Genomic DNA, 22,188 nt, shown 5'->3' on the forward strand with positions numbered 1-22,188 from the left:
TATTTAATATGAAAACTATAAAAATTGCAAATCAAAAATTGAAGAAACGAAAAATTGAAAAATCATGACAGTGAAAAATCTAAAATTGAAAAATCGAAAAATTTAAAAATTGAGAAACTAAAACATCGAAAAACGTAAAATTGTAAAATGGAAAAATTGCAAAACTGAAAAATTGCAAACTCGATGGGTTTTATATCGTAAAAAAATAAAAAATTGAAATTGAAAAAAAAAAAATCATAAAATCAGAAAATCTAAGGAAATGAAAAATAAAAGAATGGAAAACTTGAAAAATGAAAAATCGGAAACTCGAGAAATTTTAAATCGAAAAATTGCAAATTCTAAAAATTAAATAAACGGGAAAAATGAAAAATTGAAAAATCGCAAATCGAACAACTGCAAAAATTAAAATTGAAAAAAAAATTTTTAATCGAAACATTGAAAAATCGAATAATTTAAAAAACTGAAACGCATAATTGCAAAGGGAAAAACTGAAAAATTCAAAGGTTGGAAAAATGATAAACTGAAAATTCCAAAGATCGAAGTTTTCCTTTGAAAAAAAGAAAAAATATAAAATCGAAACACTGAAAAATCGAAAAATTGAAAAATTAAAAACTGAAAACTCGTGAAACTCAAAATCCAAAAATTGCATTTGCTTATCTTAAGGGATGCTTACACAGTCGTAGGTTTGCCAACTGGATCGGGGAATAGCAAAAATCATGTCAAAATTAAACATTCAAGAGTTTGAAAATAGAGAAACTAAAAAATTTTAAAATGAAAACTCGAGAAGTTGTATTGAAAATTGAAGAAACAAAAAATTATAAAATCAGAAAATTGTAAAAATGAAGAAAATAAAAACCAAACCGTAAAATTGCTAATTGAAAATTTTAAGAAATGAAACATTGAAGAATCGAAAAATTAAAAATTAAAAAATTGAAAAGTCGAATAAATGAAAAAATTTGAAATCCAATAACCAAAATTGAAAAACTCTAACAACGTAAAATTGAAAAAGTGAAAAAAAATTAGTTATCATTATTACACACATATTTAATATGAAAACTATAAAAATTGCAAATCAAAAAAGCGGCTGGAGCCGTTATTTACGCCACTGGTTTTAATTTCACATAGGTTATCATAAAACAAAAAACGCAAACATTTTGACCATTTTCCAAAGAATCGGAATTGGTTGGGCTGCACTTCAAAGTCGAGGGAAGTTCGGTCGAAAAAACCTCCTACCAATTTTAATATCAAAAATCTCCCGCTTCCGCGTAAATCACCGGTCAAAAATAGCCAGTTTGTTTAACCTCCATATAATTAGAACAAAAATAAACGCCCGCGACCTCTCGATCGCTCCCCATTCACGGGCCCTTCAGCGTCGCCCCACAAACCCATTATTAGCCCATTCGACAAGAGCCCAAGTGCTCTAGACACATCGTTGCAGGTCCGAGCCGGCTTTATCGGCGCGTTTCGCAAAAATGCCATCGTTTTATCTGGAATTCTTGACGTTTATGGTTCGAGAACGCGCAAAATGTCACATACAAATAGGCCGAGGGCTGATTCGTCGCACTCACCCCTCGGAACGAAAACATCGCCGTTTGATATTTTCTATCAGCGACGATGCCATCACGGACGTCTATCTGTTCTTTATCATCTGACCTCGAAAGCACGAAGATCAAAGAAACGGCTTTGAGAGCTTTGATAAAATCGCCTCTTTGTTGGTGGTTCGTGTAAAAAGTGGCACGTGTATGCAATTAAATGGTGATTTCCGGATGAACGACCGGATTTGGGGGATTTGCGGGAATTACGGTGTTTTTGGGTTTTTGCTGGCAAGGATCTTGGAGGTGAAATGATTAATTGAGGCGGTGTGCGATTTGAACTATCCAATCGGAGACTCGGTTGTCACAAATGTTAAACGTTAAATTAAAAAAAATATTTTATTAATTAAGTAATTAAAAAAAAACAACCTAAAATAAATTACTAAGTAGATTCAGAAATAATGTCAAACAATGGAGCAATGAATTTTTTAGGACTCATTATCACTGATTGGTTCGGAACAACCGCCGACGTTTTCGGTTCATTTTAGCGTAGCAACAGCATTAAAACACCAATGGAACAATTATTGCACTCGCACTTAACTACAAACACTTTATTTTCGCTGCAACTGAAATTACGAGGCATGTCGGACATTGATCTTGTCTGTCTGACTAAATTGAACGAAATCCGAGGTCATTAACGATGGTTTTAGGTTTCTGTTTTGAGTGGTGGCATTCGCTTAAGGGATGCTTACACAGTTGTAAGTGTGCCAAGTCGGTCTTGGAATAGCAAGAATCGTGTCAAAATTAAGACATAAATTTCTTTTAAGTTACTTTTAGCTTTAAGCATGTCATCGTTTTGTCATAATACATGTTAGGAAAATTTGATGAGCAATTTTTGAGAGATTTATTTATTTAATAATTGTTTGAGATAACGTCATCAACTCTCTCGAGGGGATGAATGAATTAAATTGTAAGTATTGTACTAGGGAGCACAGGACGGACGGCTACTTTTATCTTTTCTCGACGTTTCATGACACCTAGACTATAAAAAAGTAGATCCCTATTTCCGTGTACCTGTCGTCTGTCTGCCTATCTACTTGTCCTCCGTTTCTCTGTCTGTGTCGATTTTAGTACAATGAACATGGTAAAACTCTAACCAAAAATTGTCTACTCAAGTTATTTAAATTTAAAAATTATAGATATAACAATTTTTCGAATTTTCGATTTTTTCGATTTTCATTCAACTTTTGACTTTTCGTTGTCTGATATTTCAGTTTTGAGATTTTTCAATTTTTCGATTCTTTAATTTCTAGATTCTTCAAATTTTTCATTTGCCAATTTCTCAATTTTCCGATGTTTCAGTTTCTCGAGTTTTCAATTTTTAAATTTTTCGATTTTTCGACTTCTCGATTTTTCGCTTTTCCAGTTTTTCAGTTTTTAGATTTTTCAAGTTTTTGACTTCAATTTTTTGAGTTTTTGTAAATTCGATTTTTCGATTTCGATTTTTGAACTTCTGACTTTTTTATTTTTCAATTGTCGATATTTTAATGTTTCAGTTTTGGGATTTTTCAATTTTTTGATTCATTTTTTTTCGAATTTACAATTTTTCGTTTTAAATTTGGATTTTTCGGTTTTTCGAATCTTTTGTTTCGATATTTCAACTTTTGAATTTTTCGAATTCTTTAAATTTAGATTTTTCGTTTTCTTGATATTTCGAATTCTCGGTCATAGATTTTCGATGTTCCAATTTTTCGATTTTTAAAATTTTTCAGCGCTTCAATTTTTCGAGTTCTCCAATTAACGATCTTTCGACTTATCGATTTTTCAGTTTTCCGGTTTTTCAATTTTTAGATTTTTCAAGTTTTTGAATTCAATTTTTTCATTTTTGTACATTTGATTTTTCGACTTCAATTTTTCAATTTCCAGATTTTTAGATTTTTCAATGTTTCAGTTTGTCGATTTTTCGATTTTTCGGATTTTAGACTTTTGAATTTTTCAATTTTCTAATTTTTCGATTCTTCAATTTTTTAAATTTTGGATTTTTCGGTTTTTCGACTTCCCGGTTTTTTAGATTTTTCGATTTTTCAATATTTCGATTTATCGAGATTTCAATGTTTCGAACTTTCGAATGTTCAATTTCCCGATGTTTCAATTTTTCGATTTTTTGATTTATCAACTTTTTTTTTAATTTTGAATTTTCCAGTTTTTTAATTGTAATTTTTGTAATTTTTGAACTTTCCGATTTTCCGATTTTTTGTTGTTTTGATTTTTCAGTTCTTCGATGTCTTTTTTCAATTTTTGGAATCTTTAAATTTTAGATTTTTCAGTTTTTTGATGTTTCGAAGTATCGGTCTTTGGGTTTTCCAATTTTTCAATTATTAAAATTTTGGATTTTACGATTGTTCAGTTTTTCAATTTTCTCGATTTAACGAGATTTCAATATTTCGAATTCTCGATTTTTCGATTTTTGTTTTTCAATTTTCGATTTTTCCAGTTTTTGACTTCCATTTTTCGATTTTTCCAGTTTTTCACTTCAATTTTTGCATTTTTCAAGTTGTTGACTTCAATTTTTTGATTTTTTAAATTCGATTTTTCGACCTGAATTGCTTAACTTCGATTGTTTGACTTTTCGATTTCCAAATTTTTCGATTTTTTGTTTTATTCTACAATTTCCAGATTTTTTTCATTTTAAATTTTTCAGTTTTTACTTTTCGATTTTTCGATTTCTCGGTTTTTCGATTTTTCGCTTTTAGATTTTTTAGATTTTCCAATTTTCCAGTTTTTCGATTCCATTTTTACCATTTTTAGATTGTTCAATTGTGCAATTTTTCAATTTTGGATTTTTCGGTTTCTCCATTTTTGGATTTTCCAATTCTTCTGTTTTTAAAATTTTAGAATTTCGATGTTTCGATCTTCCGATTGTTCAATTTTTCGATATTTCAATTGTTTCTTTTTTTAATTTTGAATTTTTCGTGTTTTTTTTTAATTGTAAATTTTAAAATTTTTAACTTTTCGATTTTTCGGATTTTGGATTTTTCAATTTTTCGATTTCCCAATTCTTCGTCACTGCAATTTTAGAATTTTTCGATTTCTGGATTTTTCTTTTTTTTTTATTTTTCGGTTTTTCGATTTTTCAGTTCTATATTTTTCGATTTTTCAATATTTTGATTTATCCAGATTTCGATGTTTCGATCTTTCGATTGTTCAATTTCCTGGTGTTTCAATTTTTCGATTTTTTGATTTATCGATTGTTTTTTTTAATTTTGAATTTTCCAGTTTTTTAATTGCAAATTTTTAAATTTTTAACTTTCCGATTTTTCGATTTCTCGGTTTTTCGAATTTTGGATTTCTCGATTTCTCAATTTTCCAATTTTAGATTTTTCAATTTTCCAATTTTTTGCTGTTTCGATTTTTCAGTTTTTTGATGTCTTTTTTAAATTTTAGATTTTTCAGTTTTTTGATGTATCGAATTATCGGTTTTCGGGTTTTCCAATTTTTCAATTATTAAAATTTTAAATTTTACGATTGTTCAGTTTTTCAATTTTTCAAATTCTCGAATTAACAGATTTCGATATTTCAATCTTTCGAATTCTCGATTTTTCATTTTTTCAATTTTTCGATTTTTCCAGTTTTTGACTTCAATTTTTCCATTTTTAAGTTTTTGACTTCGATTTTTTGATTTTTTAAATTCGATTTTTCAACCTGGATTGATTAACTTCGATTTTTTGACTTTGTGATTTCCAGATTTTTCGATTTTTCAATTTTTCAATTTTTTGTTTTACTTTACAATTTCCAGATTTTTTCATTTTAATTTTTTCAATTTTTTACTTTTCGATTTTTCGATTTCTCGGTTTTTCGAATTTTCGCTTTTAGATTTTTCGGATTTTTCAATTTTCCAGTTTTTCAATTCCACTTTCCCATTCATCGATTGTTCAATTTTTCAATTTTGGAAGTTTCGATTTCTGCATTTTTCGATTTTCCAATTCTTCTATTTTTAAAAATTTAGGATTGTTTTTTTTTTATTTAGAATTTTTCAGTTTTTTTAACTGTAAATTTTTAAATGTTTAACTTTTCGATTTTTCGAATTTTGGATTTTTCAATTTTTCGATTTCCCAATTCTTCGTCACTGCAGTTTTGAAAATTTTCAAATTCACGATTTTTCAGTTTTTCGATTCTACAATTTTCCAATTTTTCGACTCTTTAATTTTCCTGTTTACAAATATCCCGATTTTTTAAATTTTGAATTTTTCGATTTCTCGATTTTTCAGATCTTCGATACCTATGTCTATTTTAAATGTTTGGAATTTTTAAATTTTTGAATTTTAATTTTTTTAAATTTCCCATTTTTCGATTTTTACTTCCTGAGCATAAGCATAAGTATCCATCGGGCGATTTGCCACTTTCATGTTTTCTCGACGTTTCCGTCTGCCTGTCGTCTGTCTGTCTGTCGTCTGTATGAATTTTTATTGAAGACGTAATCTCCGAAACTACTGGACCGATTGTTGTCAAATTTTGTATTTACGTATATGTATTAGTAGATGGCAAAACGGTAACTAAAATTTACACTACGTAATATATTTTTTTAATTGTTTTGTGACGTATGAATCCGTGTTGAACAATACTAGCAAAACCTACATTTTAATAAACAATTAAAATAATATAATCAAAGATATTTGAGCCTACAATGTTATACAACAATTCAATCAGAGAACAATCAAATTTGAAGTATCTCTGCACTTGAGATCATATGATGTACGGTCGAAATTCATGATACTTCAACTTAACTAATATCAGTAAACTTTATCACCACGCTATTCTTTATCTGAAGGTCAACATAATTAGATAACAATTCTTGATGTTCAGATTTTTATATTAAACAACTGTTTGCACTAGAAACTTGAATGAAATTAGCAAAAATCTTCCAACTCCAGCAACAGATGTCGCTTCAAAACCCACCGCCGAACTCTTTCAACCAAGCAAAAAAATCCCTAACACAATTTCCGCAGAAAGCCGGCCCCACACCACCCCAATAACAAAATTACCTGTTGCTGATCCTCCAGAATTCGTGCTGACCGAGGCCACCCCCGCCGCCAACTTCCCGACCTCGCGCAAAACCGGCGGCACCACCGCCCTCTGCGAGGCGAAGTCCGAACCCAGCTTGCCGCTCCTGCTGGGGCTCTTCGAACTACTCTTCGGATTCATCTCGAGCAAAAACACTCATGCGCACTCACGGCACACCGTACCCTACAAGCAAAATCAATACCGTAGAATTTGCCAAACTTATGAAATAAATGAGAGACTTCTAGAGGAACTTACACTGCAGATGCACTTGTCCGACTGACTTGATTCCCCGAACTGTGTAAAAACATAAACATTGAGCGTCTGCCAAGTAAATATTTGGGTTGGGGTGCTGGGGGCTGCCGGTCGATAAAGCGCTAAATAATGCACGGGGATCGACGTGGTGCAGCCGTTTCGTGGAACAATTACGCCGATACCGGGAATCCGGTAATCGCGGGTTTGACAGCTGACCTAACCTCACTTTCGCTATGGGGGCTGGGGGATCAATCGCGCTTTCCGGCGGGGCGGCCGGCACAATCCCTCGATTCGATTTTCCAATCAGACAACTGTATTATTTCACACACACGCCGCCGCGTCCCACTTTTTTAACGATTTCGAGTCCGCACAATCCGACATAACCTCACTTTTGTTCATAACCACAAATTTATTCCAGTCGATGACAGTGAGTGGGGATATCAATTTACGCGTAGCAGCAGCTGAATTGCTCGAATTTCTTTTAGTTCCGAGTGTGTTTGTGATGTGTGTGGCGGTTTCAGCGGTTTTCGCTTGATTGTCGCGACGAAATGACTGACATGAAACAGTTCACCAAGGCGGTGATCAGGGTCGTCCATGGGGTTGTGGAGGTGCTGTTTCACTTCCTATTCAAGCTGGTGTATGGAGGCCCGGGGGAGCAGATGCCGCCGATCAAGGACCTTCTGCTCCTGGAGTCGGCCTCTTCCATCGCCCGGAAAATCAGGACCAGGAAAGTGAGTTTTTCGTTGTTACCCATCCTGCCAGCGGGACAAAGGAGCGGGTTTAGAACAAAGAGCGGCTGGAAATTTATGGGTTTATTTTTGCGGCTCTTTGTTTGGCGATGGGGGAATTTTACAGGGGGGGCTTCCGGATTTCGGGACACAGGTGGGCTGGTGACAGAGGGGAATGCTCGTCTAACGATGGTTAATTGTGGCCGGATGAGTCAATCTCAAGGTTCTGTAAACAACGATGTTTATGCTATTGCTTGCAAATAATGTGTGCAGGTGAACTGAGATTGAGAGGTTCGGTGAGGATAAGGGGGCGTAAAGGAGCTCGTAGGTTTATCACAGGCGATTGTAGCTGGAACGTCGAGTATAATCGGTTTCCTATTGTTCCATTTTTAGTGACATTAGTCGACAAATTTAGACTTATCTTTCACTATTGTGCTAAAAAGGGGGCCTTAACTAGACACGTATTCGAGTCCGGAAAAACCAAATTTTATCAAAACATAGCAAACATAGGGGACTTTATTTACAAGTGTCATCCCACGAACCGTATTGAAAATCCATATAAGAGATTTTTTTTCTTCTATCGTTTCCTTTCGCTCACATTTATTATTTATTTTCACGTCTTAAAATAAATTTGAAATTTTATCTTTGTCAAAAATAAATTAAAAACTGTGTATATTATACCACAAACCCTGTGTTCTACAAATAGCATTGTCGATTTGTTTATCAAAAAGGAATTCAGCTACGATAGCATCTAGATCATCAAGTTCAGACGCTTTTTTCGATAGCGATTTATTCAAAATGCAACGATTTGCTACATTAGTAACTTTCGTACAAAACGAGATTTATTTACATTTATACATTCAATTTATTCAATAACATATTTTGTTATCACACCGCTTAGCTATTGCGTCTAGATCTTTTTGCAATAACCTTGATGTTGTTTCAAAATATTGACGATTATTAAGTAGATCTTATGGTTTTAATTTTCTTTTTATTTGTTTTTTTTACTTTTTTTCTTACCTTTTATTTTGAAACTGAAGTCGTTCAAAAATTACGAACACCATCTTTAGAAAGCTTGTTGGTTTATGAACCTATCTTGATTTTTTATTGAAAGTATCCACAATGAAACTTGTATAATAGCATTAATTTCATTTTGAAACTGCAAAACTGAATGATTTGAAATTTTGCAAACGTTTTCAAGGTTATCGTCGGCATGGTAAATCGTTTTTCAATAAATAAATCCAATCTGAAACGTGCAAATACTGAGTTTATACGTGTAATTTATCGGCAAAAAACAACAACCGACAACAAAAAATCCATAAAAACTCACCAAAAATGTCACAAAAGAAGGTCTAAAAAAAGGCTGACATAAACTCAACGAAAAAATGACAAAATGGCAAAAAAGCTACAAAAATATGAAAAAAAGACTACAAAGACACCACAAACAAGAGACAAAAATGCTATAAAAAAATCACAAAATGAAAAAACAATGATTAAAAAAACCGAAAATGGCGACAATAAAAAATTATAAAGAAGCCCAGAAAAATACGAAAAAGGGCAACAAATAACGGTCATTAAAAAAAGTGACCAAAAGAAACGACAAAAAGAAAGAGACCACAAAAACGTGAAAAAAGTGGGGCTATAAATAAGGCCGACATAAAATCAGCGAAAAAAAAAAGGAAGAAAACGACAAAATGCCATAAAAAAACGACAAAAATTTGGAAAAAAGACTACAAAGACGTAACAAAAAAAGAGACAAAAAAATGCAAAGAAAAAATTCACAAAATGAAAAAACGGAGATTAAAAGAGGCACTAAAAGACGCGACAAATAAACGACAAAAAAATGTTTAAAAAAAACTAAAAAAAATATATGGGAAAAGAAAAACGCCTAAAAAAAGGACAAAAATGTTACCAAATCGTCGAAAAAAGGCAACAAATAGCGGTGATTAAAAAAGGGACCAAAAGAAGCTACAAAAAAAGGCAAACAAGCGATAAAAAAGAGGATGTAAAAATAGCCGATAAAAAGTGCGGAAAATGGCTACAAAAAAAGTTGATAAAAAGGCAACAAAAAGTGTAAAAAATGCCACAAAGAAGAGACGACAAAAAAGTGACAAAAGTACGGCTATTAAAATGGTCGCCAAAAGGTGCTTTGAAGAAAAGCTGCAAGGACGCGATAAAAAAAAAGGTAAAAAGTGCAGATAAGAAGCGACACAAAAATGATAACAAAAAACCTTGAAAAAAAAAATGCCAAAACGAGTACAAAAATTGGCGAAAAACACCTAAAAGGGGATGAAATATTCGATGAAAAAAAAGGTGGTGAAAAACCCACAAAAAAAAAGCAACGAAAAAGTAGCTAAAGAAGGTGACTAAAATAACACACGATAAAACAGAAAAAAAAGCAGACCAAAAACCAAAAAAATGCGACACAAAAGGACGATGAAAAATGCGACGACAAAAAATCGCTCCAAAGAAGACGACAAAAAGTCTAGAAAAAAAAAGACAATTCAAAAAAAGAGCCGATAAGAAATGCCGAAAAAAGGTCACAAAGAAAGAGGTCATAAAAAAAAATCGCAAAAAAGGGACAAAACCTGCGATGAAAAAACATAGGAACAATGCAACAAAAAAAAAGGCTACAAAAAAATAAAAGAGGGGCGAGAAATACGGAAAATGGCTACAAAAAAGTGATAAAACGCAATAAAAAGTGTAAAAAATGCGACAAAAAGTGATAAAACAACTGCTATAAAAAAAGGTCGACAAAAACAATTAAAAAAAACCTACAAAGACGTGACAAAGAAGAGACAAATATGAAACAAAAAAACGCGGCAAAAGAATGTTTACAAAAGAAACCTTGAAAAAAAATGCCAAAAGGAGTACAAAAATTGGCGAAAAACGCCAAAAAGGGGATGAAACTTTCAATGAAAAAAAAGGTAGCGAAAAACCCACAAAGAGACAACAAAAGAGTAGCAAAAGAAAGCGATTGAAAAAAACACGATAAAACGGAGGAAAAAAATCAAAAAACGCGAATAGAAATATCGAAAAAAGCAATAAAAAGACGACAAAAAAATCCAAAAAATGCGACAAAAAAGGCATTTGAAAAGTGACTCCAAAAGGTTTAGGAAAAAATGGCAATTAAAAAAGAGCCGACAAAAAATGCCAAAAAAAAAGATCACGAAGGAAGGCGCTGCAGAAAAACACAAGCAATGTAACCAAAAAAATGGAAAAAGAAAACGCAAAAATGCGATAAAAAGAGGCTACAAAAAAAGGTCGAAAAAGGTGATTAACAAAGGACCAAAAGAAGCGACAAAAAAATGTCAAAATAAGCGATAAAAAAGAGGATAGAAAAAGAGCCGAAAACAAATGCAGAAAATGGCTACAAAAAGGTGATAAAAAGGCAATAAAAGTATGACAAAAATTCTACAAAAAAAACGCGATGAAAAAAGCGACAAAAGAATGGTTAAAAAATTTCAAAATGAGTACAAAAATTGGCGAAATACGCCAAAAAGGGACGAAACATTAGATGAAAAGGTACCGAAAAACCCGCAAAAAAAGCAAAAACAAAGCAGCAAAAAAAATGACTGAAAAAATCACAAAAACGTGAACAAAAAATATGGAAAAAAGCAACAAAAAATAGTTTCAAAAAACGACACCAGTCCAGAAAAAAATGCTACAAAAAATTCCAAAAAAAGAACGCCAACGATGGACCAAAAAATAGCTACAAAGAAAACCAACAGAAAAAAATGTCAAAGGGCAACAAAGAAAACAGCGACAAAAAAAAGTTCACTAAAATATAACCAAATAGGGCCACAAAAAAATAAAAAAAGGTTAAAAAAAAAAGGTGATAAGAGGAGGGCATAAAAAATGGACACAAATGGCGAACCAACGATTAAAAGGAGTAAAAAAAATAGCTGATAAAAAAGAGACGAAACCAAAGATGAAAAAAATATTCGGAAAATGATAAAAAGGCAAGGGAGAGTCCAGAAGAATTAGAACAACAAAAAAGTGACAAAAGAAGGAGAAAAAAGGCTACAAAGACCCGACAAAAAGAGACAAAAATGTAACAAAAACTGGCGACAAAATGTCATAAAAGAGTAGCAAAAAAATGGTTACAAAAAAAGCAAAAAAAAAAGCCAAAAGGAGTACAAAAATTGGCGGAAAAAAATTGCACAAAGAAAGACGTGGCAAAAAACGCCAAAAAGGAGACGAAATATGCGATAAAAAAAGGTGCCAAAAAAACTCAAAAAAATCAACAACAAAGTAGCAAAAGAAAGCAACTGAAAAAAAGAAACAGAAACAAAAATCCGCAAAAACACGAACAAAAAATATCCGAAAAAACAAAAAAAAAAGAGTTATTAAAAAGACGACAAAAAATGTGGAAAAAATGCGGCCAAAAATATCCATAAAAAAGAACGGCAAAAAGGGACCAAAAAAATGGCGAAAAGGCGACAAAGAAAAATGCGACTAAAAAAACCTAAAAGAAGGGACAAAGAATGCAATGAAAAAAGGCGCCGAACAACCCATTAGAAACATACCAAAAAAAAATATTCACAAAAATGCTAACAAAAAGGGCCACAAGAAATTAAAAAGCGAAAAAAAGATGATTTAAAAAAATGACAAAACAAGGCATAAAAAAGGGACAAAACTGGCGAAAAAACGATTAAAAAGTGTACAAAAATAGCTGACAATAAAAGACGAAACGAAAGATGAAAAAAATATGCGGAAAATGATGAAAAAGGCAACGGAAACTCCAAAAGAATTGAGACAACAAAAAGAGACTACAAAAAAGTAACAAAAGAAGGCGAAAAAAGGCCACAAAGACGCGACAAAAAGAGAAAAATGTAACAAAAACTGGCGACAAAATGTCATAAAGGCGCAGCAAAAGAATGCAATTACAAAAAAGCATTGAAAAAAAATGGCAAAAGGAGTACAAAAATTGGCGGAAGAAAAGGGCCACAAAGAAAGACGTAGCAAAAAACGCCAAAAAGGGGACGAAATATGCGATGAAAAAAGGCTCCAAAAAAACAAAAAAAATCAACAACTAAGTAGAAAAAGAAAGCGACTGAAAAAAAGACCATGAAATAGACAAAAATCCACAAAAACGCGAACAAAAAAGACGACAAAACATGTAGAAAAAATGCGGCCAAAAATATCCATAAAAAGAACGGCAAGAAAGGGACCCAAAAAATAGCTACAAAGGAAGCCACCAGAAAAATGGCGAAAGGGAGACAAAGAAAAATGCAACCAAAATAAATCCAAAAAAAGGAACGATAAGAAAAATACAAAAAAAAAATATTCCCAAAAATGCTACCAAAAAGGGCCAGAAAAAGTAAAAAGCGACAAAAATGTGATTAAAAAAAAAAATTACAAAAGAAGGCAAAAAAGGACAAAATTTGCGAAAAAACGATTAAAAGGTGTACAAAAATAGCTGATAAAAAAAGACGAAACGAAAGATGTAAAAAAATATATACGGAAAATCTTAAAAAAGGCAACAAAAAGTCCACAAAAATTACGACAAAAAAAAAAGAGACTACGAAGAAAGTGACAAAAGAAGGCGAAAAAAACGTTACAAAAGCCCGACAAAAGGAGACAAAAATGTAACAAGAAAGACGCGGCAAAGGAATGATTACTAAAAAAACTTTGAAAAAAAATGTAAAAGAAGTACAAAAATTGGCGGAAAAAAAGGCCATAAAGAAAGATGTGGTAAAATAGGGGATGAATTTTTGGATGAAAAAAGGTGCCGAAAACCACAAAAAAAGCAACAAAAACAAAAAATATGGAAAAAACAACAAAAAAAGAGTTATTAGATGCGGCTGGAAATTTATGGGTTTATTTTTGCGGCTCTTTGTTTGGCGATGGGGGAATTTTACAGGGGGGCTTCCGGATTTCGGGACACAGGTGGGCTGGTGACAGAGGGGAATGCTCGTCTAACGATGGTTAATTGTGGCCGGATGAGTCAATCTCAAGGTTCTGTAAACAGCGATGTTTATGCTATTGCTTGCAAATAATGTGTGCAGGTGAACTGAGATTGAGAGGTTCGGTGAGGCTAAGGGGGCGTTAAGGAGCTCGTAGGTTTATCACAGGCGATTGCAGCTGGAGCGTCGAGTATAATCGGTTTCCTATTGTTCCATTTTTAGTGACATTAGTCGACAAATTTAGACTTATCTTTCACTATTGTGCTAAAAAGGGGGCCTTAACTAGACACGTATTCGAAACCGGGAAAACCAAATTTTATCAAAACATAGCAAACATAGGGGACTTTATTTACAAGTGTCATCCCACGAACCGTATTGAAAATCCATATAAGAGATTTTTTTCTTCTATCGTTTCCTTTCGCTCACATTTATTATTTATATTCGCGTCGTAAAACCGAACAAACGTATTTTCAGCTGTCTTATATTAATAATAAATCTACAAACCAATTTCAAATTTTATCTTCGTCAAAAATAAATTGTAAACTGTGTATATTCCATGAAAATCTCTAATTTGCCACAAACCCTGTATTCTACAGATAGCATTGTCGATTTGTTTATCAAAAAGGAATTCAGTCTACGATAACATCTAGATCATTGAGTTCAGACGCTTTTTTCGATAGCGATTTATTCAAAATATCACGATTTCCTACATTAGTAACTTTGGTAGAAAACGAGATTAATTTACATTTATTCGTTCAATTTATTCAATAACATATTTTGTTATCACAGCGCTTAGCTATTGCGTCTAGATCTTTTTGCAATAACCTTGATGTTGTTTCAAAATATTGACGATTATTAAGTAGATCTTATGGTTTTAATTTTCTTTTTGTTTTTTTTTCTTACCGTTCTCACACCTACATTTTATTTTGAAACGGAACTTCTGGTTGGTAAAACGCTAATCAAAATTAGTCTAGTCAGCCCTCATCCCCAAACTTGTACATAGTAAAGGTTATTTCAACTTTATAGAATAACATACATGTGTGGTTTATGAACCTGTCTTGATTTTTTATTGAAAGTATCCACAGTGAAAATTGTATAATACCATTAATTAGATTTTGAAACTGCGAAACCGAATGGTCTGAAATTTTGGAAATGTTTTCAAGGTTATCGTCGGCATGGTAAATCGCTATTCAATAAATAAATCCAATCTGAAACGTGCAAATATTGAGTTTATACGTGTGATTTATCGGCAAAAACAACAACCGACAACAAAAAGTGTCACAAGAGAAGGTCTAAAAAAACGAAAATATGACAAAATGGCAAAAAAGCTACAAAAATATGAAAAAAAAGACTACCAAGACGCGACAAACAAGAGACAAACATGCAATAAAAAAAATCACAAAATGAAAAAACAGTGATTAAAAAAGGCACCAAAAGAAACGACAAAAAAGGACAAAAAAAAATGCGAATATTCTTGTAAAAAGACGAAACGAAACATGAAAAAATACCAAATGGCGATAAAAAATCCAGAAAAATGAGAAACAAAAAGTGGTAAAAGCAGACGCCTTAAAAAGGGCAAAAATGTTGCAAAAATGCTACAAAGAAGGTCGTATAAAGGCAACAAATAACGATGATTAAAAAAAAGGACCAAAAGAAGCGACAAAAGAAGGCAAAAAAGCGATAAAAAAGAGGATGTAAAAATAGCTGATAACAAATGCGGAAAATGGCTACAAAAAAAATTGATGAAAAGGCAACAAAATGTGTAAAAAAAATGCGACAAAGAAGAGACGACAAAAAAGTGTCAAAAATAAGGCTAAAATCAAAAAACGCGAACAAAAGTATCGAAAAAAGTAATAAAAAAGCAGACAAATTCAAAAAAATGCGACGAGAAAAAATCGCTCCGAAAGAAGACGACAAAAAATCAATTAAAAAAGCTAATAAAAAATGCCGAAAAGTGACCTTTTTTTCGAAGAAAGAATCTTAAAAAAAAAATTGCAAAAAAAGGGACAAAATCTGCGATGAAAAAATACAGAAGCAATGCAACAAAAAAAAAATGGCTAAGAAAACGCCTAAAAAAGACACAAAATGCGACAAAAAAAATGCTACAAAAAAGTCAAAAATGGGCAAGAAATACGGAAAATGGCTACAAAAAATGTTAAAAAGCAATAAAAAGTGTAAAAAACACGACAAAAAAGAGACAATTAAAAAATGACAAAAGTACGGCTATAAAAAAGGTCAACAAAAACGTTTAAAAAAAAGCTACAAAGACGTGACAAAAAGAAACAAAAAAATGCGACAATCTGGCTACAAAAAGTGCAGAAAAAACGATTGAAAAATGTGACAAAAGAATGATTACAAAAAACCTTGCAAAAAAAATGGCAAAAGAATAGCAAAAGAAAGCGATTAAGAAAAAAACACGATAAAACGGAGAAAAAAGATCAAAAAACGCGAATAAAAATATCGAAAAAAGCAATAAAAATATGACAATAAATCCAAAAAATGCGACAAAAAAGGCGATAAAAAAATCACTCCAAAAGAAGTCTAAAGGTGTAGAAAAAAAAGTCATAAAGAAAGAATGCAAAAGAAATGACAAAGCCTGCGATGAAAAAAACGCGCTGAAAAAACACAAGCAATGCAACCAAAATAAGTGGCAAAAGAAAACGTTAAAAAAAGGACAAAAAATATTACAAAAAAAGGCTACAAAAAAATCGAAAAAGGGCAACAAATAACGATCCAAAAGATACGACAAAAAAACTGGCAAAATAAGCGATAAAAAAGAGGATACAAAAAATAGCAGACAACAAATGCCGAAAATGGTTACAAAAAGGCAATAAAAGGGTAAAAAATGCCACAAAAAGGCGATAAAAAAAAGCGACAAAAATTGTCGAAATATGCCAAAAAGGAAGGCAACATTCGATGAAAAGGTACCGAAAAACCCGCAAAAAAAGCGACTGAAAAAAACACGGTAAAACAGAGACAAAAAAAATCACAAAAACGTGAACAAAAAATATGGAAAAAAGCAACAAAGAAAACCAACAGAAAAAAATGGCGAAAGTACGATAAAGAAAAAAGCAATAAAAAAAGGTGACAAAAGGAAGGCATAAAAAATGGGCGAAAATGGCGAACTAACGATTGAAAGGAGTATAAAAATAGATGATAAAAAAAGACGAAACGAAAGGTGAAAAAAATATGCGGAAAGTGATGAAAAAGGCAACGGAAAGTCCAGAAGAATTACAACAACAAAAAGAGACGACAAAAAATTGCCAAAAGAAAGCTAAAAAAGGCTATAAAGACGCGGCAAAAAGAGACAAAAATGTAAAAAAAAAAACTGGCGACAAAATGTCATCAAAGATCAGCAAAAGAGTGGTTACAAAAGAAGCATTGAAAAAAATGCCAAAAGGAGTACAAAAATTGGCGGAAAAAGGGGCCACAAAGAAAGACGTGGCAAAGGAACGGCAAAAAGGGGACGAAATATGCGATGAAAAAAAGGTACTGAAAAAAACACGAAAAAATAAACAACAAGTAGCAAAAGAAAGCGACTGAAAAAAAGACCATGAAACAGAAACAAAAATCCACAAAAACACGAACAAATAAAAGACGCAAAAAAGGGAGACAAAGAAAAATGCAACCAAAATAAATCCAAAAAAAGGAACAAAGCATGCAATGAAAAAAGGTGCCGATAAGAAAAATGGTAAAAGAAGTAAAAAAAATTTAAAAAAAAGCCATAAAAAAATGTGTGGTAAAATAGGGGATGAAAGATTGGATCAAAAAGGTGCCGAAAACCACAAAAAAAGCAACAAAAAACAAAAAATATGGGAAAACCAACAAAAAAAGAGTTGTTACACGGCAAAAAAGGACCAAAAAATAGCTACAATGGAAGCGACCAAAAACATGGCGAAACAGCGACAAAGAAAAATGAAACCCAAAAGGAACGAAGCATGCAATGAAAAAGGTACCGAAAAACCAAGAAGGAAAATTCCAAAAAACATATTCACAAAAATGTTAAACAAATAGGGCCACAAAAAAATAAAAAACGACAAAAAATCGTTGATCTAAAAATGTGGCAAACGGAAGGCATTAAAAAAAAAGAACAAAAATGGCGAAGAACGATTAAAAGAAGTATAAAAATAGGTGACAAAAAGTCCAGAAAAAGTACGACAAAAAAGTCACAAAAGAAATTGAAAAAAAGTTACAAAAACGCGACAAAAAAAGGGGACGAAGCATGCCATGATAAAAGGCACCGAAAAACGCACAAGAAAATGCAACAAAAAAGTAGCAAAGGCTAATGACAAGAAAGACAAAGGACAAGAAAACACGACAAAACAGGAAAAAAAATCACAAAAATTCGACCAAAAAATATCGAAAAAGGGAAAACAAAAAATGATGAGACGAAACGAAAGATGAAAAAAATATGCGGAAAATGATCAAAAAGGCAACGGAAACTTCAGAAGAATTGCGACAACAAAAAGAGACTACAAAAAAGTGACAAAAGAAGGCGAATAAAGGCTACAAAGACGCGACAAAAAGAGAAAAATGTAACAAAAACTGGCGACAAAATGTCATAAAAGCGCAGCAAAAGAATGCAATTACAAAAAAGCATTGAAAAAAAATGGCAAAAGGAGTACAAAAATTGGCGTAAGAAAAGGGCCACAAAGAAAGACGTAGCAAAAAATGTCAAAAAGGGGACGAAATATGCGATGAAAAAAGGCTCAAAAAAACAAGTAGACAAAAGAAAGCGACTGAAAAAAAAACATGAAATAGATAAAAATCCACAAAAACGCGAACAAAAAAGACGACAAAAGATGTAGAAAAAATGCGGCCAAAAATATCCATAAAAAAGAACGGCAAAAAAGGGACCCAAAAAAAAGTTACAAAGGAAGCCACCAGAAAAATGGCGAAAGGGAGACAAAGAAAAATGCAACCAAAGTAAATCCAAAAAAAGGAACGATAAGAAAAATACAAAAAAAATATTTCCAGAAATGCTACCAAGAAGGGCCAGAAAAAGTAAAAAGCGACAAAAATGTTATTTAAAAAAAAATACAAAAGAATGCAAAAAAAAGGACAAAATTTGAGAAAAAACGATTAAAAGGTGTACAGAAATAGCTGATAAAAAAAGACGAAACGAAAGATGAAAAAAATATATACGGAAAATTATGAAAAAGGCAATAAAAAGTCCGCAAAAATTACGACAAAAAAAAGAGACGACAAAGAAAGTGACAAAAGAAGGCGAAAAAAAGGTCACAAAAGCTCGACAAAAAAGAGGCAAACTGGCGACAAAAAGTTCAGGATAAAGAAGCGACAAAAGAATGATTACTAAAAAAAATGGTAAAAGAAGTAGAAAAATTGGCAAAAAAAAAAGGGCCAGAAAGAAAGACGTGGCAAAATAGGGGACGAAATATGCGATGAAAAAAGGTGCCGAAAACCACAAAAAGGACAACAAAAAATATGGAAAAACCAACAAAAAAAGGGTTATGCAAAAAAACAAAAGAATGGCGAAAGGGCAACAAAGAAAAATGCAACAAAAAAAGGCCGAAAAAAGAAACAAAGCATGCAATGTAAAAGGCACCGAAAAACCGATAAGAAAAATTCCAAAAAACATATTCACAAAAATGTCAAAAAATAGGGCCACAAAAAAATAAAGTAAAGGAAAAAACGGTGATTTAAAAGTGACAAAAAGAAGACCAAAAAAATGAACCAAAATTGCAAAAAACGATTAGAAGGAGTATAAATATATCTGACAAAAAATCCAGAAAAATTACGACAAAAAAAGTCAAAAGAAGGCGAAAAAGAGGTTACAAAAATGCGACCAAAAAATACCGAAAAAGGGGCAACAAAAAACAGTTCATTAAAAAAAAAACGACAAAAAGTGAAGGAAAATGCTACACAATATGACGACAAAAAAAACGCCAAAAAAAGGAACGATGCAATAAAGCGCCGGAAAAAAACAAAAGATGGCACAAAAAATAGCCAGAGAAAGTTTAGAAAATGGCAACAAAGAAACAGCGAATAAAAAGGGGATCAAAAAAAGGGATAAAAGCAAGCCGACAAAAAAAGACAACGAAAAATGAAAAAATGCGGAAAAAGCGGCTAAAAACGACAACAAAGACCCTGGAAGGAATCAACAGAGAAAAAAAGACCAAAAATTGCGAAGGAGCGACAATAAATTGCCAAAAATGGTCATAAATTCCACAAAAAATCCAAAAAAGGCGACAAGAAAACGAAAAACTATTAGTTAAAAAGGCGCTAAAAAAGCGACAAAAAAGGCAAACAATTGCAAAAAAAGCTGAAAGAAATAACAAGAAGGGGGGGGGGGGGGGGGGATAAAAAAATTGTAGTCCCATAATCCCGGCTGACTATTAACCATCGAAGCAAATTTTTGTGTTGGCAACTCTGAATTATTGGCAGCCACGCTAAAATGGCAATTCACGGTTCTGACATGACTGGGTTTCGTAAATGTCAATTTGACAGTCAGATATACCATCACACAATTTTAAATATGTTGCCAACCTGACAAAAAATCACAAATATTAATTTTGACATTTGTGTATGTTTCGTTTCATAGCACTTGAAATTTTTGCAACATTACACAGGATATGAACTCAATTATTATTATTAGTGACCCGCCTGTGCACATCGTCATCGTCATACATGTATATTTATCGGAAGGTACCTCCCATCGGTGCATTTTCTTTCAAGGTTATGGTTAGTTCAGCCAATTAACATGATTTTTTTACTATTATCTATAGTTTTTATCACGATTGTAAAACGATATATACTGTACTACACATTATTAAAGACTTGTTTTGCTATTGATAATAAGGAACTTTTGCTGTATAATTTCTAGGTTAAAAATATAAATATGCAAGTAAAGACTTTGTGGACAGGTAATTGTCATCACGTCACAAACGAAAATTGTGTACTTCTGTTGCTAACACGACAAATCGTTAACACACTGATTGTCGGTAGGCAATCAAACAGTTATCGCAATGTCGATCACCATAAATAAAACAAAACAAATGGTTCTAGTAGTTGCGGGTCGTTAAATTCGTGTTATTACGCTACAAAAAAAACCATAGCTACTAATATTCAGAATTTTATCATTACAATTTCATGTTCCCGACGTTGCATGGTTCCTAGAATTTGAAAAAGTAGGTCCTTTTCAAAAACTGAATGACGAAATTTTGTTAAGCAAATCGCGCTTCAGGTGCTTTATAGAATTATTCATACACAACCGTCACAAAAAACTAACGGAGCTGATGGTTAATTTATGAGTATTAATATTAATTTTTAAGTACAGTTCCACACTTCGGTCAGACCTCCAACTTGTTTATATTGAAAGTTTTATTTTTAAGGTCGTCTGCAACTGATAGCACTTTCATAATTGTTAGTAATTTTCGGCAGTACTTGATTAGTGTACAACCATAATAATTATTAAAAAAACAATAAGAACTCGCATTTTAGAATTTCATCAATCGTTTTAAAACTTGCCCAAATTAGACTTGACACAATGGTTGGAAGAAAGTAAAGTGATTCATTTGTTGTGACAATTTATACTCCCATGTTTTGGCAATTTCAATGTTACGCCTCATAAATTTTTATAGACAATAAGTCCCCTTTATCACAGTTTTGCCAGTATGCACAAATGAGTCTCGTCACATAAATACAGACGCTTCCACCCACCTTTGTTCCCATCCTCGACAAATTAAATTTAGAATCTTCCTCTCTGCAGCAAAGCCACTGCACTAACCACTCCAATTTACAGCCCGTTAAAACGCACTTACTTTTTTTATTTCTTTTTATCTCGCTCCAGATAACCAGCGTGCAAGTCCTGGAGTCTTTCATCGAGCGGATAGAGGAAGTGAATCCAATTCTGAACTGTGTGGTGGCCGAAAGATACTCGGAAGCTCGGAAAGAAGCTCAAGCTATCGATGATCTCATCAAATCGGGGACGATCCCCGAGGAAACCCTAGCCAAAGAGAAGCCTTTCTTGGGGGTCCCGTTCACCACGAAGGACTGCATCGCGGTGAAGGGTATAAATAATTTTCGTGGGGTGTTTATTTTCGAAATGCCAGGGTTTCTGCTCAGTTCCGCTTGTCGGATTTAAAAATAAACACCCGAATGCGAGAAAGACGTCGACCTTCCAGTAACGCGGCGTTCGTGTTCGGTTGCAGGAATGATTCACACTTCCGGCTTGGCGAGGAGGAAGAATTGTATTGCTGAAGAGGACGCTGACGTGATCGCCTACCTCAAAGCCACTGGAGCTTATCCGATAGCCTTGACCAACGTGTCCGAGCTGTGCATGTGGTAATTATTTCATTTCTGAGTTAAATTTTGTGTGGTGGGAATGTAGTGTAGATTCTGAAATAACTACTGATTAAAATTTTGTTTAGTCATCCCCACTGACAGTAGAATGGCGTCAAATATTGTTTAAATTTTATAAAATAAGATACGCGTGCACGTGTGGTTTATGAATCCGTATTGAGTTTCTACCCAAGACATGCAGTTTTTTGGAAAAAAATCAAAATTTTATAACATTTTGAAATTTTACTTTGAAAGTGCGTAACAGAATGCTCTGAAATCTTGCAAACATTTTAAGTTTATGAAGATTTATTCGTTTATCCCCTCCCAAAAAATGGATGACGTCGTCTAAAAAATTTTGCTGAATAAATCCTCTGCGAAATATTCAAAAAAATGACTATATTTGTT

General features: G+C 32.7%; 2 protein-coding genes across 2 annotated transcripts in view; one reads left to right on the forward strand and one right to left on the reverse strand.

Moving 5' to 3' along the window:
* The window catches only part of LOC135132449 (cytochrome b5 reductase 4), a 160,441-nt gene extending 153,194 nt beyond the window's left edge, over positions 1–7,247 (reverse strand). Inside the window, exons 1-2 of the mRNA XM_064060545.1 lie at positions 6,849–7,247; positions 6,575–6,776 (exon numbers count right to left, since the gene is read on the reverse strand). Coding sequence (XP_063916615.1) covers positions 6,575–6,734 — 160 coding nt within the window. The 5' untranslated portion in view covers positions 6,735–6,776; positions 6,849–7,247. The remainder of the gene's footprint in view (positions 1–6,574; positions 6,777–6,848) is intronic.
* Positions 7,248–7,303: 56 nt separating this feature from the next.
* LOC135132450 (fatty-acid amide hydrolase 2-like) overlaps positions 7,304–22,188 on the forward strand; it is a 30,212-nt gene continuing 15,327 nt past the window's right edge. Inside the window, exons 1-3 of the mRNA XM_064060547.1 lie at positions 7,304–7,576; positions 21,293–21,512; positions 21,654–21,786. Of these exons, the coding sequence (XP_063916617.1) occupies positions 7,394–7,576; positions 21,293–21,512; positions 21,654–21,786 (536 nt within the window). The 5' untranslated portion in view covers positions 7,304–7,393. The remainder of the gene's footprint in view (positions 7,577–21,292; positions 21,513–21,653; positions 21,787–22,188) is intronic.

Source organism: Zophobas morio, unplaced genomic scaffold, assembly GCF_036711695.1.
Source record: "Zophobas morio isolate AGI-343-1 ecotype UQ-CSIRO unplaced genomic scaffold, CSIRO_AGI_Zmor_V1 ptg000021l, whole genome shotgun sequence".
Taxonomy (NCBI): domain Eukaryota; kingdom Metazoa; phylum Arthropoda; class Insecta; order Coleoptera; family Tenebrionidae; genus Zophobas; species Zophobas morio.